Source organism: Callithrix jacchus, chromosome 8 (assembly GCF_049354715.1).
Source record: "Callithrix jacchus isolate 240 chromosome 8, calJac240_pri, whole genome shotgun sequence".
NCBI lineage: Eukaryota > Metazoa > Chordata > Mammalia > Primates > Cebidae > Callithrix > Callithrix jacchus.
In genome coordinates, this window is record NC_133509.1 from 25,695,621 (window position 1) to 25,711,112 (window position 15,492).

Below are 15,492 nucleotides of genomic sequence, written 5' to 3' on the forward strand. Positions count from 1 at the left end.
ATGGGGTACTGGCTCATGCCTGTAATCCTAGCACTTTGGGAGAACAAGGTGGGCAGATTGGGTGAGCTCATGATGCCCAAGACCATCCTGGGCAACATGGCAAAACGCTGTCTCTATTAAAAATACAAAAATTAACCAGGCACAGTGGTGCATGCCTCTAATCCCAGCTCCTTGGGAGGCTGAGGCAGGAGGATCACTTGAGTCCTGGAGGCGAAGTTACAGTAACCCAAGATGGCACCAGGGCACTCCAGCATGGGCAAAGAGCCAGACCCCATCTTAAAAACCAAAACCAACAAACAAAAACAAGGAGAGTGGGCTCGCAAGGACTCCAGGACCACCTCCCCTTCTACTGCTGAGCTGGCTGTGCCCTCCTCGCTCCCGGACCCTGCCCTGCCCTCATTTTGTGCCTGCAGAACAGCGCCACTATCCTGTCCCGGCATTATGCCAATCTCAGGAGCGGGCACCTTCACCTGGAGCCTCTTGCACCATTCTCTCTCTTACTCCCTCCCCCACCTTCTTCTTTCCCTCTTTCCTCTTTGTCCACCTAATGCCTTTGCTGCAAGACCTCCCTGTCACCTTTGTGCCTCATCTGCATCCCTCTGACTATCCTCACAAGCTCTCTGGGCAGTAAACTGGGATGCTACTTCAACCTCGCTGCCCTTTTCCAGCCTCCTGCCCCAGCTCCTCCCCAGCCCTGCCCCTAAGATGGCTGAAGCCTTGTTCGGGAGGAGTGTCGGTGGGGGCGGGGGAGGCAGAGGCCTGCATTAGCTGGGTGGCACTCCTGTCTTGCCCCTTCGCTGGAGAGACACTCGACCCTCTGTGAAGTGAGTTTGATTTTATGGCCCCTCCATCCTTTGCCTCCCACATCCAGGACCTGCTACTTAATTTGCAGACCCCAGGCAAAATAAAAATGCAGGACTCTTCGTTCAAAAAGTATTATGATGTTCAAGCTGGCAATAGCAGAGCATTCCTGCTTTTCCATTTTCCAATCTAACCACCAGGACCTTCTAAGTGCATGACCCTGTGTGACTGCACATCCAGAATGCCGGCCCTGCCCATGCCTCTTTCCACCTGGTGATAGCCCCTCTCCCCACTCCTGTCTTCGGCTGCTTTCTTAGATAGCTCCTCCGGGCCTCCTGGCAGGAGCACAGCCCCAGCCACTTTGAGAAGTCCAGGGCCCTGTTCAGCAGGCACTCAGCACAGATTCCCCCCAGGTCAGTCTTCACCCCAGGCGGCCACTCACATCCTTCTCAAATCAACGCACTGTTACTGAGCCCCACCCGCCTGAGCCTTAGGAGGGAGGACAAGTGGATAAACAATCACTGCCCTCCAGGAGTTCAATGTATGGCAGAACTAAGACTTGAACACGAGCAGAACCAGGCAAGGATTCTGTCAATTCAGAGAAAAAGAATCCCAGTTTACTAGGAAACTGAATTTCACCAAAAGGGCAGCATAAAGATGGGCTTTGGTGAATGGGCAAGATTTGATTAACCCGATGAAGAAAGGGGCATTCAAGGAAGATGTCATGGCATGGGCAAAAGCCTAGAGATAAGACAATGCATGGCGCGCTGTAGAATCCTGAGTTGTGCAGTGTGGCTGAGGTGTGCAGATGGTGAAACAGTGGGAAAAGGCTGGAAGGAAAATTTGGGGTCTACAGAGAAGAGCTACGAGAGCAACGGCGAAATGTTTGTGTCCTTAGTGGAGACACCGAGGGGACTTTAGGTTGTGGTGTTTACGTTATTTGGGAGCCAAGAGAGAAGGGAGAAGCCTTCCTCCCAGCCCTCACAGCGTGCCCGAAGAGTGCAAAGCCTCATGATTTTGCAAAACAGGCCGCACTTAGTCCGGATTCTGGAGCTCATTCAGTCCACGCCTCTCGACCCACAGTTTGTCCTGAGCCCTGACATAGGTCTGGCCCCCTCGTGCACTGGGAACGCGGAGGACCCGCAGCCCGTGGATTCGCGCAGCAGTGCCCAGGCTGGTGTTGATGGGGGTTGGGGTCTCCCGCCACTCACTCCCCAGGCGTCCTGTTGGGGGTGGGGATGGGGGGGCGGGGTGGGGAGGGTTGCAGAATAGGATCCCGGACTGAGAGGGAAGGGGGACCGTCTGGGCACACCCGGTAGGTACGACTGGAGGTGAAAAGAGTGGCTTCCATCCCCTGATGGCCCCAATACCCAGTTTAGGTTTATATTATGGATATTCCCAAACAAATTCAAAGTAGAGAGAAGAGTAGAATGGTAACGCAAGCCCACACCGCCCAGCTTCAGCAGTTACCCCTCCAAGACAACCTTGCTTCAGCTAACCCTCTCCCACCACTCGTTTTCAAGCGAGACGTGGGTGTCCTGAGCGAGGTGGAGGCGCCCCCAGTTGGAGAGCGGGTGCCCGCACCACTGGAGGCTGGGGCACAACTAGGCTGGGAGTTGAGCTCACACCGGGCAGGGGCAGCGAAGGGCGGGGGCAGGGCCGGCGGGGCGGGGCCAGAAGCGCGGCGGGGTGGGGGGCGCTCTCCTAGTGACTCAAGGCGCGCCGCGCTGGGCGCAGAGCGCCACTCTCCGCCTTGCAAGCTCAGAGCGTGCCCGCTGCGCCGCCGCTGTCCGTACCTGCCGCCGCCTTCTCGCTGCCGCCGCCGCCGCCGCCACCATGCCCAACTTCGCCGGCACCTGGAAGATGCGCAGCAGCGAGAATTTCGACGAGCTGCTCAAGGCACTGGGTAAGCGCCGCAGAGGGCGCGCCCCGACGGGGAGAGGCGGCCCCGAGGTGCCCTGGTCCCGGAGGGGGCGCCCGGTCCCGGAGGGGGTGGGCGTTGGGGAGCCCAGGCAGGAGAGGGTCCCCGGGGCGATACGACGCCTTGTCTCCCAGGCGCACCGGGTCTCGGAGCAGCTAGTAGTGAGCCCGGAACCCACGCCTTCAACGAACGTTTGGGGGGATGTTTGGTGCCCTCCTCTAAGGTGCGGACTTTACCCCGTGCTCGATCATAGCGAGGAGAGATTACTAGAGAGCAAGGAGGGTCAGGGACTTAAATTTGGAGACTCAGATTTGAGACCAGGCTCTGCCACGAATTCACTGTGCAACTCGAGGAAAGTCACTTACCCTCTCTGTGCCTCAGTTTCTCATCTCGAAAACAAGGGCGAGGGCAGGGAAACGAGTGGATCAATTTTAAGGCCCCTTTCTAAAGTTAGAGGGTATGAGCAGTGCCAGACCGGTCCCGAGACCGGCCGCGAGGCTCTGTGACCCGAGCTTGTGGCCCACCCTGCGCAGGTGTGAACGCCATGCTGAGGAAAGTGGCCGTAGCGGCTGCGTCCAAGCCTCACGTGGAGATCCGCCAGGACGGGGATCAGTTCTACATCAAGACATCCACCACGGTGCGCACCACTGAGATCAACTTCAAGGTCGGAGAAGGCTTTGAGGAGGAGACCGTGGACGGACGCAAGTGCAGGGTGAGGCTCCAGAGCCGGTACCGCGTTCCCGCGTCCCCCCTCCGTGCCCACGGCCCACTGCGGCTGGAGAAACCTACGTCTCCCTTTGCAGCCTGTGGAGCGCCTTCCTTGCAGGGTGTGTGCTCTGGCTGTTTGCAGAGGGGGTTGTGCATCCTAGTTGCCCCTGGCTTGACAGAAAGTATTACCTTCATTCCATCTCAACCCCATCCCTAAGCCGCCTCCCGAGGTGCTAACAGCCGCGGTTAAGAAGCGGGCTCTGGCTTGCTCTGCGTTCCCAGCTGTGGCTTTTGCAGCGGTTTGCGGCGCCGAGTGCGGGAGGCGCAGGAGAAGGAACGGTTGCAGGGGGCCGCCAGGTTCTCGGGCCGGGCTGCTGCCACCTTTCCTGTCTCAGGTGAAGCGGCAGCTCTTATATTCCCCTCCCATTGTATACCCCGCGCCCGCCAGGGTCCCTGGGCCGCCTGGGAACGCTCTAGATTCAGTTTCAGCAGTCCCGAGGACCCCGGCACCTCTCCCCACCCGCCCTCAGCTTGGTTCCTTAAAGAAACGGCGGAGTCTTTCCAAAAGCAAGGCACGTTCTGGCTGGGAAAATGGACTAGTTGCCCTTTCTTAGTCCTCAAGGGCAAGAGTTTTTCTTAATTTCTCCTTACGTCGGCCCAGGGATGAACCAGTGGACTGAAGCAAGGGGTTGTACGTTCCTTTTTTGCATGGGCGAAAATTGCATTTGGTTAACCAGATGGAAAAATAATCGGTGGTGGTACCACTTATTTAAAACGTGACAGAAAGTCTTCCTCCCTTTCTCCAATTTTTTTTAGAAAAGAAAAAAGTCATAATATTCCAGAAAGTGGGAAATTGTCTTTTACCTTTCCTGAGCAGTGCCTTGTCTGATCTCAGAATGGGACTCTCTGGGCACTGGGCTTGGAAGGACAAAGAAACAAAGCCCCCCAGAAGCAGGCTGATCCAGGAGGCAATCTGTGGCTCCCAGAATTGTTATAGCCTGAAAATGATGTCCAGGCTTGCAGGGGGTGAGATCTGAAGCCCAAACTCCGCTGCAGAAACAAAGATCAGGACCGGTAGAGTGAAGGGCTGGGAGTCTAAGGGAGGAGGCTTGGTGATAGACAGGGCTCAGTTTGGGGACATCCAATGGTGGCTGCTGTCAGGGAGGGTAATTCTGAGTTTTAAAAAATTAAAGGTTCACACAACACCCTGGAGAGTGGAGCTTTCTGCACCCCATCCCCCACACCTTGCCTAATGAATGTATCCCATGTGTTAGTTAAAAACTGAGTATGTGCACATTCAGCTCTGGCCCGCCCTCCAGCCCAGCTGCATCACACTTGGCTTTGTGCAGACACTGCGGAAAACTTCAGAAGATCCTTTCTTTCGCCTCCCGCCTCCAAAATCATGAAGTCCCTTCAGACTGATTTGCTTTTTAAAAGTTTTCTAAAGGGGTGTAACCTGGAAAGCGGAAGTATTTTAACCTTCAGAGCCAAAGATACCCACGTTTATCAGCGTAGGGGTGCACTACATCTGATAAGGAGTGGACAGAAAGGATGTTCCTATCCCAAAATCCATTCAGGGAATCAGGCTCCTGATCTGCTGACAGATGTGGTTACAAAATTCGTGTCTTAACTGTTGTAAAATGTTGTGGTTTTCTGATGTGAAGATTCTTGCTTTTAAAATCCTGAGGTCAGGAGTTCGAGACCAGCCTGACCAACGTGTTGAAACCCCATCTCTACTAAATATACAAAAAAAATTAGCTGGGAGTGGTGGCAGGCACCTGTAATCCCAGCTACTCAGGAGACTGAGGCAGGAGAAATGCTTGAACCTGGGAGGTAGTGGTTGTAGTGAGCAGAGATTGTGCCACTGCACTCCAGCCTGGGCAACAGAGTGCACTCCATCTCAAAAAATAAACAGCCTGTGCCACTGCACTCCATCTCAAAAAATAAATAAAAATAAAAATAACCCAAATTGTTTGAAGGGGTAGTTAATTTTTATATAAATGAATGATTTCATGCTCTAAATTTTATTCCTATAGATGTAAAGCATACCTAAGACCTTGCTACTTCAGTAAGAGAGACTGTGTGTGTGTGTGTGTGTGTGTGTGTGTGTGATATAAGGTGTATTTATACCCCTTAAAATCTATGACCAGCACTCTGAATTTGGACTTTATAAGGCTCAGCAAAGAAGAATCTGTGGCCTGCTGACAGGGACCATGTGTTGATTCTCTCTGCACAGCAATTATTTTTCAATGCTCATTGTTGTCCCTGCTCCCGCTGCTGAGACTGTAATTAATGTCACTAATGGTTTTCCCGCCTGCAGAGTTTAGCCACTTGGGAGAATGAGAACAAGATCCACTGCACGCAAACTCTTCTTGAAGGGGACGGTCCCAAAACCTACTGGACCCGTGAGCTGGCCAACGATGAACTTATCCTGGTAGGGGCCCCATGACCCCCAAATAATCCTGAAGTTCCTCTGGATGGTGCCTGAGATGGGCCCCACAAATATGTCCTCCTCACTCAGCCATTCAGAGAAAGACACCGTTTGTCCTGGATTAAATTCAGAGCAGAAAACCCGAGATGACAGTTGAGGTCAGAGGAAATCATTGTTAAATGGTTGGCAGGAAAGAGGAGTGGCTCAAGAGCGGAACAGGGGCTAGAGACGGGGCTGGAGTGCCTGCCACTACCCACACTGACACAGCCCAGAGGTGGTGGCATGCTTTAAGCCCAGCTCCCCTCTCATCAGGCTGGAGTGCCTGGGCTCTGTGAAATCCCCATGCTCACACAGTACAAGGTTTTTTTTTTTTTCATTCTCTTTTCCCCTTTTGCTGGCTGGGAAAGGTTTCAGTAATTTTTATCACATCAGCCCTCAGAACCTTAGAGAACATTTTTACCTGTGATTTGCAGATTCCAGTGGCCTTTGGGAGCCAGGCAATGAATGCTAATTTGGGAAGTGTCTGAGTGTAACACAGTGTGGAGAGATAAGCCCCTTTAGAATTAGAAAAGGTAGGCTTGTCCTTAGAAGTATTCAGACTGGCCAGGCACAGTGGCCTGTAATCCTAGCACTTTGGGAGGCTGAGGCAGGCAGATCACTTGAGGTCAGGAGTTAGAGACCAGTCTGGCCAACATGCTGAAATGCTGTCTCTACTAAAATACAGAAATTAGCCAGTCATGGTGGCTCGTGCTTGCAGTCCCAGCTACTCAGGAGGTTGAGGCAGGAGAATGGCTTGAACCCAGGAGACGGAGGTTGCAGTGAGCTGAGATGGTTCCACTGTACCCCAGCCTGGGCGACAGAGACTCTGTCTCCAAAAAAAGAGAAAGTATTCAGACAAAAACATTTTAAACACCCACTCCTACCCAAACAAAACTTACCTGGCAAGCCCAAATTAGAACCTCTGCAGTTTAAGCACACACTTCCTCCGACTTTTTACATAGAGAACAAAGGAAGGCTGAGGGCAGAACAACCCCCATCACTCTCCCTTTGTGTTTCAGAACTGGCTGGGATTGGTGGCTCACACCTCTAATTCCAGCACTTTGGGAGGCTGAGCCCAGGAGTTTGAGAATAGCCTGGGCAACACAGTGAGACCCCCATCTCTACAAAAAAAAAAAAAAAAAAAAAAAGACAAATTAGCTGGGTATGGTGGCGCAAGCCTGTAATCTCAGCTGAAGTGGGAGGATCACTTGAGCCTGGGAGTTTGAGGCTACAGTGAACTGTGATTGTGCCACGGCACTCCAGCCTGGGCAACAGAGCTGAGACCATGTCTCAAAATTAAAAAAAAAAGAACTAATCAAGATTTTTACAACCACCCTTTTCTTCTGGAGTAGAAATGGGAAAAGCTGTTTTGGGTAAGCAGGAAATTATATCCTTTGTTCTCCATTAGGTACTTTGTTAACCTCTGTTCCATCTTAGTGAATGTCACCCTGAAATGCTGTGAATAGGAGGCTGCCTGCTGAAGGGTGCTAGGAATGTTGCAGTGTGACCTGGGCATGGCCCTTCCCTTCCCAAGCTCTTTCCCCTGCTATACAATGAGGGGTTGAGCTTCAGCCTGATCCCTGAGGTCCTGCTTAGCCTTAAAATTACATGTTTATTCTGCAAGAAGACCCTAAATTGAGCTATTACTTGAACTGAGACTGCTTGATCTTTCTCTCTCCTCTTGTCCTTCCCTGGAATGATTTAACATGCTTTCTCCTTTCACAGAGAAAGGACTGGCTTAATTTGCAACCTGGTTAATATTGTTTCCAGGGAAGGGATATTTGCTGGGCTTGGGGGAGCAATTTGAGGCTGAGACGTGGAAATTTAGGAGAAAAGGCACATATGGTTTACTGGTACCAGAGACAGCCAAGAGGGAGATGATTTTAGAGTTTTTGAGTGTAGCTGAGGGTTCATGAGGCTCGGTTTGCTCTGACAAAGCGTGATTTTATTAACTTGTGTAGCGTACGTGCAGCTGGAATCACAGGCCAAATTCTGCTACAGGGACCCCATGACTCTCAAATTCTCCCTCCCCTCAACTGCAGTTCTAACCCTGCATTCTTCCCAGGCACAGCAAACGTATATACAAGCCTCAAAGGGAAAGGGAGCATTAACTCTTGGCATTTGGGATCTGAAATGTGGACTTTTGTTTCAAGGGTTATTATCATTAAAAACGCAGGGAGATGCAGTCTCTATATAACGAGGCGATTATTCTAGTTAAGTTGAAATAAGCTCTCCCAGCGCCAACAGTAAATTGTCCCCAGGCTATAAGTTGCATTCCTTTGAAAACTGAGTATACTCCCTCAACCACTCTGGAATATTCTACAGAGTTTCTGTCGGGAACCTCTAAGCATAGTTTGCAGGCTGAGAAGCCCACTTCAAATGTGGTTGGAAATGCTGCAATTTCTTCTCGTATTGAAGCCATTTGTCAGCTAGCGAGAATAGTTTCTCCAGGGCACAGCATCAAATCCCCAAACACTGGCATTCCATGTGACAGTCCATGGCTGTAGGACTCAAAAAATTATGGAAAATGTGCATAGTTCTGAGGCATCCAGACGTCTGAGAGGCAGACTTAAGGTGGGAATGCCATGCCCCACACCCCCTAACATACAGAATCACCTGCATTTCTTCCTAATAGAGAAGAGGCTAGGACAAAGGTGTCCAGAAGTAGGTGTAACTGCCAGTCTGGTTAGGAGATCCCTAGCATGAAAAGAAGCTAGTGGCTGAGTGTGGTGGCTCATGCCTATAATCCCAACATTTTGGGAGGCTGAGGTACATGGGTCACTTGAAGTCAGGAGTTTGAGACCAGCCTGACCAATATGGTGAAACCCCATCTCTACTAAAATTACCCAGAAATTAGCTGGGTGTGGTGGCATGTTCCTGTAATCTTGGCTACTTGGAAGGTTGAGGCAGGAGAATCTCTTGAACCTGGGAGGCAGAGGTTGCAGTGAGCCTAGATCATACCACTGCACTCCAGCCGGGACAACAGAGTGAGACTCTGTCTCAAAAAGAAAAGAAGCTAGTGATGGGCATCTGCTTCCTTCATCTCTAAGCACTAGAACTATTTCCCTGAAGCACACGTGTCGGGATAATGTTTTAGCATATGTTCCCTGACAGCATCTCATGACCAACTAACAGGTCAGGGAAGGAATATAAAGATCCTAAGAGAGCTAAATGCTTCGTTCAATGGTTTTAACGTCTCTTTAATCTCAGGCCACTTTGAGAATCTGAAAGATAAGGACCTTCTGGCAGATAAATGTACATTTGCAAACAAACATATCAGGTCTACAGAGGGGAATTTCTGTTTCTTGGTTTGGTTTTGTTTTTTTTTAACACATGTATTGCTTTCCCTGTTCTAACTGCCTGTGAGAGGCCCAGGAGACCAGGCCTGTGAATCATTGCTAGTTTTTGGAAAAAGTTGAGACAATTTACTTACAGGCAATATCATTTTAGGGGCCAGCAGAAAAAAGTTCTCCTCCATCTATATAATGATTTGTGTCCTCCCTATAGCAAACAAAGAGCCATAGACTTTTAGCTGGAAGAGCCTTTGGGATTATCATCTTGTCAATTCCACCCCCTCCTCAATGCCACCCCCTGCCAGCCCCTTTCCCAAAGAAGTCAAAAGAGGAAGACATTTGCCCAAGCCTAGCCAGCTGTGAGTGGCAGGGCTCGGTCTGGATGCTGGCGCTGTGCTTTTGCAGCTGAGACCAATTTTCTAGCTTGTAGGTAACTCGAGTATTACATATACAGCATCTCAGCCTGTCTCCCAGGTTAGATGACTGCTTCCTGGAAAGCAGTTCTATTCCATCTCCAAAGCAAAGAATAGAACTGGCTGTGAGTGCTGGACCCTGTGGCCCCAGCTGCTTGAGCTTCTTTCTATCTTGAAGTCATTTGAAAAGAGACAGAGCCACATCAGAAATGTCCATTAAGACATTCTTCCCCTTTTGGTTTAATTTTAAAATCAAAACTTCTGGCATTGCTTATGTCAGCATTTTGTAGGTTCCAGAAGCAAAGAAAAATGGTATATAACATAATTCCATACCCTGGTTACCTCTCTGCCAATAGAGCTTAAGGGGGAAAAAAAATCCCTTAACACTTAGCATGAGCACACACACAGGAAATTGAATGTCTGTCACAAAGCGTTTTTAACGGGGCAGTAAGTGGCCTTATTAGTGATATGCTTTAAACATTTTTGCACAGGCATCTGCACTGATTGGTTTTCCTTTACTTCTTCTCTGCAGACGTTCGGCGCCGATGACGTGGTCTGCACCAGAATTTATGTCCGAGAGTGAAGGTAGCTGGCTTGCTGCTACTTTCAGGAAGGGATGCAGGTTCCCCTGAGGAATATGTCGTAGTTCTGAGCTGCCCGTGGTCCGCCCTTCCCCCATATCAATATTAGATGACCCCGTTTTCCTTCTGACAATGTTGTAGTGCCCACCCCCCCGCCCCCCAGGCCTTGGTGCCCCTTGTATCCCTGGTGCTCCATAGTTTGGCATTTGCACGGTTTCAGAAGTCATTAAACTCATTGGACATGTGTCAAGGCTTTTCCCTTTTTTGGTATGCCTCTTCAGTTTCAACATGGGAGTTACTGTGTGCCTGTTGTCCTCAGCACTGTGTCAGTCTATGCGATGCTCTCAGCCTCCGCCTGCTAGCCTCGGTGTGGGGCTTTGAGAATACATCGGCAGTTGCAAGCTGGGCTCCCGCAGACTGGCTAGAGCCACACTGCAGATTCAGGTGTGAATCCACCTCCCAGCCTGACTGTTTAATTGAATTACTTGCTATCAGTAGTTCCCAGAAGGAAAGGGCACATTTAACTGGAGAGAGCTCATAATGAAGGGACTGTTTATAGCGGCAGGATGAATAGAGCCAGCAAAGGATGGGGAGGCATCCAAAGACTAGCAGTGGAGGGAGCCACCCCCAGGCCTGAAAACAGAAGGGAAAGAGGGGTCACCAGACCATGAGAGCTATAACCCAGGAGAGGGGCCACAGCCAAAACCATGGTCCCAGTGTTTATGGGGTCGGGGGAAGCTCGGCTTGGAACAAGGGGGATGAATATCCTAACCTCCCACCTTTCAATCTCTACCTATTCTGTTCATTGGCCAAATCCAGTGGAATGGAGAGGGCAGGGAAGAGGGTGCTGTTCACAGGTGTCACCCTCCCAGGTGTGGCCAGGGGGAGAACGGATCTGAATGTGCACACAGTCAACAACCCACACAGCTGCCAACTTTTAAATTTGAAAATCAGTAGATTTCTCACAATCTGACTCTCTATTCCCTTAAATGAAAAATTGGGGAAATCTGGTATCTCCAGACCTACATTTCTACAGGGAAACAACTGGCCAGACAGCTTCCCATTTTTAAATGGAACTCATATCCTCTGCTTCCCCTTAGACCCCGTCTTTGCCCCTGCCTCATTTACACTGCCTGGCTTCTGTCCCTGCCATTCTAAGCACAAGGGTTCTCAGCAAAGCTGGGTCAGAGTATGCCACCCAACAGTGTTTGGGCATGAGTGAGGCCAGGAGACCCTCAAAGAGCTCACACTCTGGCAGAGCAGACATCCAAGGCCCAGTTGCTACCACCTGAGTGTGAATGAGGACACAGTTTACCTGAGACTTCACCCCTCCCCAGCCCAGAGCCCTAGGCTGAAAGGATGAAAACCTACACAAACGGCTGGGCGCAGTGGCTCATGCCTGGAATCCCAGCACTTTGGGAGGCTGAGGCGGGCAGATCATGAGGTTAAGAGATCGAGACCATCCTGGCCAACATGGTGAAACCCCGTCTCTATTAAAAATACAAAAAATTTAGCTGGGCATGTTGGCGCACACCTGTAGTCTCAGCTACTCGGGAGGCTGAGGCATGAGAATTGCTTGAACCTGGGAGGCAGAGGTTGCAGTGAGCCAAGGTCACGCTACTGCACTCCAGCCTGGCGCCTGCTGACAGAGTGAAACTCTGTCTCAAAACAAAACAAAACAAAAAAAACCTACACAAACCCACATTTGTTTATGGAGGACCTCAGGCCTCCACTCAGACTCTGCCTACCTACATGTGGAACTCACAGGAGAGAAATCTCTTGCAGAATAGAACACATCTCACATCCTGAGCCTGCTTCTGGGGTTCAACGACTGCCTCTGCTGTGATTCCCCCCATGAAAGTGCCAGTGGCTCTGCCATCAGACTGCTTCTCCCAGTCCCAAAGCCACCAGGCCCTGATGCATCAGAATGGGGCTGAATTCTGGGTCAGAGTCAGAGTCAGGAGAAAATCTGGCACTGGGTTATCCTTGGTCCCCAGGTCCCTGAGGCATCTTGGCTTGTGTCCAGAACCTCTCAGAGTCCCTTATGAAAACAGCTCCTTCAACTTCTACCTCTCCCCAGAGCCTCTGGGGCCAGTAAGTGCAAGCACCATGCCATCCCCTCCTCTACGTTTGCTTCTCCTTTTTGGGGATAGACTGTTCACCAGAAACAGCCAAGTCCCCTCTTGGTACCCTATGAAACAGAGTTCCTTGTGGCAGAGTGGCATGCCAGAGGAGTTACCCCATGGCTTCTTAGAGGAAGGGGCTGGGCCAGGGCCTCTAAGGATGGGGTGTCCCAGGATTAGTATGTGGTGAAGAGAAATGCAACATGGAGGGCCCACCTGAGTGTGAATGTGCTAATTAAATTTCTAATTCAATTAGAAAGTGTGGGAACTTGGCCTGGTGCGGTGGCTCACACCTGTAATCCCAGCATTCTGGGAGGCCGAGGCAGGCTGATCGCCTGAGGCCAGGAGTTTGAGACCAGCCTGGCGAACATAGCAAAACCCCATCTCTACTAAAAATACAAAAATTAGCAGGGTGTGGTGGCAGCCGCCTGTAATCCCAGCTACTCTGAGGGGGAGGCAGGAGAATCGCTTGAACCCAGGAGGCAGAGGTTGCAGTGTGCCAAGATCGCTCCATTGCACTCCAGCCTAGGCAACAAGAGCAAAACTCCGTCTCAAAAAAAAAAAAAAAAGAGAAAAGGAAGTGTGGGGACTGAGCTGGCCACACAAGAGAAAGTGGGCAAAGTGAGTAGGTGGTGCTGGAAGGATGAAGCTGGGATATCTGGACTCTGACTGTAGGTACTGGGAACTCATCACCACTGTGGATGGGCTAAGTGAGACCCCAGACACCTTGGTCTACACCCTTTCCCAGTTCCCACTGCTTCATGTCTTCTCATATCTAGCTTTGCTCTATTAAAGCACTGCCCTGCCATACCATGATGGTTGTGTATAAAGGACCCGGTCTGGTTGAAGGGAGGATGAAGGCCTTTTCATTACGAGTTTTCTTCAGATCAGCTTTCACAGAAGTGAAGGAACAGAGCAGAGTAAAGGTGGCTACCAGCTGTAACCCTCACCCTGCCTGACAGCCAACAGGCATGGGTGGGGATATTTGGATGACTAGCTGAAGTGACTGCAAATGCCAGTAGTTCACTTAGACTCAGAACACTGGCTGCATCCTGGTTCTCTAGAATAATTCCTTTTGCACTTTCCAGATAAAAAGCACAGTGTTTCTCATTCCCTCGTGGAACACCTCTTTCAAGACCTCTGTGTTCCATGGAAACCAGTTTGAAAATTGCTGCTATAATCATCAGCCCTGAAACATTTGTGTGTATGCACATTGCGTACGATCTATGCTGTATACACATACCTAGGATGAAACCTACACTGTTACCAGGATATTCTCACTAAAACACTGCTCTAAACTTGTTACTCCCCTGCTAAGCAGTCCCCACAGTCTACAGCAGAAAGGTCAAACTCTCTGGCCTGACATCCAAAGCCCTCCATGATTTGGCCTTACCAGATAAAATAGAAAGAACAAGGGCTTTGGTGCCTGTCATATCTGATGTCAAATCCTGACTACACTTTTAGTTTGCAAGCACTAGAAACTCAACCACAACCAGTCCCAGCAAAATAGGAATGTACTCTGCTACCACATAGATGAACCTTGAAAATATGATGTCAAGTGAAAGAACTGCATGCTGTATTCTTTGATTTATATGAAATCTCTAGACTAGGTAAATCCATAGAGACAGAAAGTAGACTGCTGATTGTGTAAGGCTGGGGGTTTTGAGGGAAAATGGGGAATGATTGCTGCACATTTCTTTTTAGGGTAACGAAAATGTTCTAAGATTGATGTGATAATGGTTACACAACTCTATGAATAAAAACTATGAAACAGTACACTTTAAATGGGTGAATTGTATGCTATGTGGATTATATCTCAATAAAGCTGGCCGGCTGTGGTGACTCACTCCTGTAATCTCAGCACTTTGGGAGGACAAGGTGGGATGATTCCTTGAAGCCAGGAGTTTGAGATTTGCCTGGGCAACATAGTGAGACCCCCAATCTCTACAAAAAATACAAAAATGTGGACACGTGCAGTGGATCACACTTGTAATCCCAGTACTGTGGGAGGCTGAGGCAGAAAGATCACTTGATGTCAGGAGTTTAAGACCAGCCTGGCAAACATGGTGAAATCTTGTCTCTACAAAAAATACAAAAATTAGCCAGGCGTGGTGGCACATGCATGTAATCCCAGCTACTTGGGAGGCTGAGGCAGGAGAATTGCTGGAACCCGGGAGGTGGAGGTTACAGTGAGCTGAGATGACACCACTGTACTGGGCAATAGAGCGAGACTCGGTATCAAACAAAAACACAAATCAGCCAGGAACCTATTGTCCTAGCTACTTGGGAGGCTGAGGCGGGAGAATCACTTGAGCCTGGGTAGAGACTGTAGTGAGCTATGGTCACACCACTGCACTCCAGCCTGGGTGATGGAGTAAGACCCTGTAAGAACGAAAAAGAAAATAAAAAGAAAGAAAGAGATTTCTTTTTCTTGAGAGCATGCCTCACTCTGTCGCCCAGGCTGGAGTGCAGTGGCTCAATCTCAGCTCACCGCAACTTCTGCCTCCCGCGTTCAAGTAATTATCCTGCCTCAGCCTCCCGAGTAGCTGGGATTACAGGCGCCCACAACCATGCCCAACTAATTTTTGTATTTTTAGTAGAGACGGGGTTTCACCATGTTGGTCAGGCTGGTCTCGAACTCCTGACCTCGTGATCCGCCCACCTTGGCCTCCCAAAGTGCTCGGATTACAAACTTGAGTCACTGTGACCGGCCCCACACCCCCCGTCTTTTTATTTTTTTTAATAAATGTATTGGGCCGGGAGCAATGGCTCAAGCCTGTAACCCCAACACTTTGGGGGGCCCAGGCAGGCGGATCACTTAAGTCCAGGAGTTGGAGATCAGCCTGGCCAACACGTTGAAACGCCGTCTCTACTAAAAATACAAAAAAATTAGCCCGGCGTGGTAGTGTGTGCCTGTAGTCTCAGCTACTAAGAGGCTGAGGCAGGAGAATCACTTGAACCTGGGATGTGGAGGCTGCAGTGAAACAGGATCGCACCACTGCACCTCATCCAGCCCTAGACTCCATCTCAAAAAAAAAAAAAAAAAAAATACTATTGACTTCCTTGGTTGTGAGGAATGTTGGGGAAGCTCTCAGGACTGAAGGAAGAACTGCAAGAACTGAGCTTTGGAGCCAAAAATCTGAACTCAGAGGCCCCTGAAATTCCCGTCTCCACTGTGTCTC

General features: G+C 50.0%; 1 protein-coding gene across 1 annotated transcript; it reads left to right on the forward strand.

Annotated features, from left to right (window-relative positions):
- Nucleotides 1–2,541: 2,541 nt before the first annotated feature.
- Nucleotides 2,542–10,437, forward strand: CRABP1 (cellular retinoic acid binding protein 1). Its single transcript, XM_002759843.6, has 4 exons — nt 2,542–2,707; nt 3,256–3,434; nt 5,751–5,864; nt 10,139–10,437. The coding sequence occupies exons 1-4, from the start codon at nt 2,638–2,640 to the stop codon at nt 10,187–10,189; spliced, it is 414 nt and encodes a 137-aa protein (XP_002759889.1). The 5' UTR covers nt 2,542–2,637; the 3' UTR covers nt 10,190–10,437.
- Nucleotides 10,438–15,492: the final 5,055 nt, after the last annotated feature.

Excerpts from the sequence above, each read along its gene's own strand:
- CRABP1 (XM_002759843.6), top strand. The coding sequence starts at position 2,638 with ATGCCCAACTTCGCCGGCACCTGGAAGATGCGCAGCAGCGAGAATTTC. Across the intron at positions 2,708-3,255 it reads CGAGCTGCTCAAGGCACTGG|GTGTGAACGCCATGCTGAGG; the intron begins GTAAGCGCCGCA and ends CACCCTGCGCAG. Across the intron at positions 3,435-5,750 it reads TGGACGGACGCAAGTGCAGG|AGTTTAGCCACTTGGGAGAA; the intron begins GTGAGGCTCCAG and ends TCCCGCCTGCAG.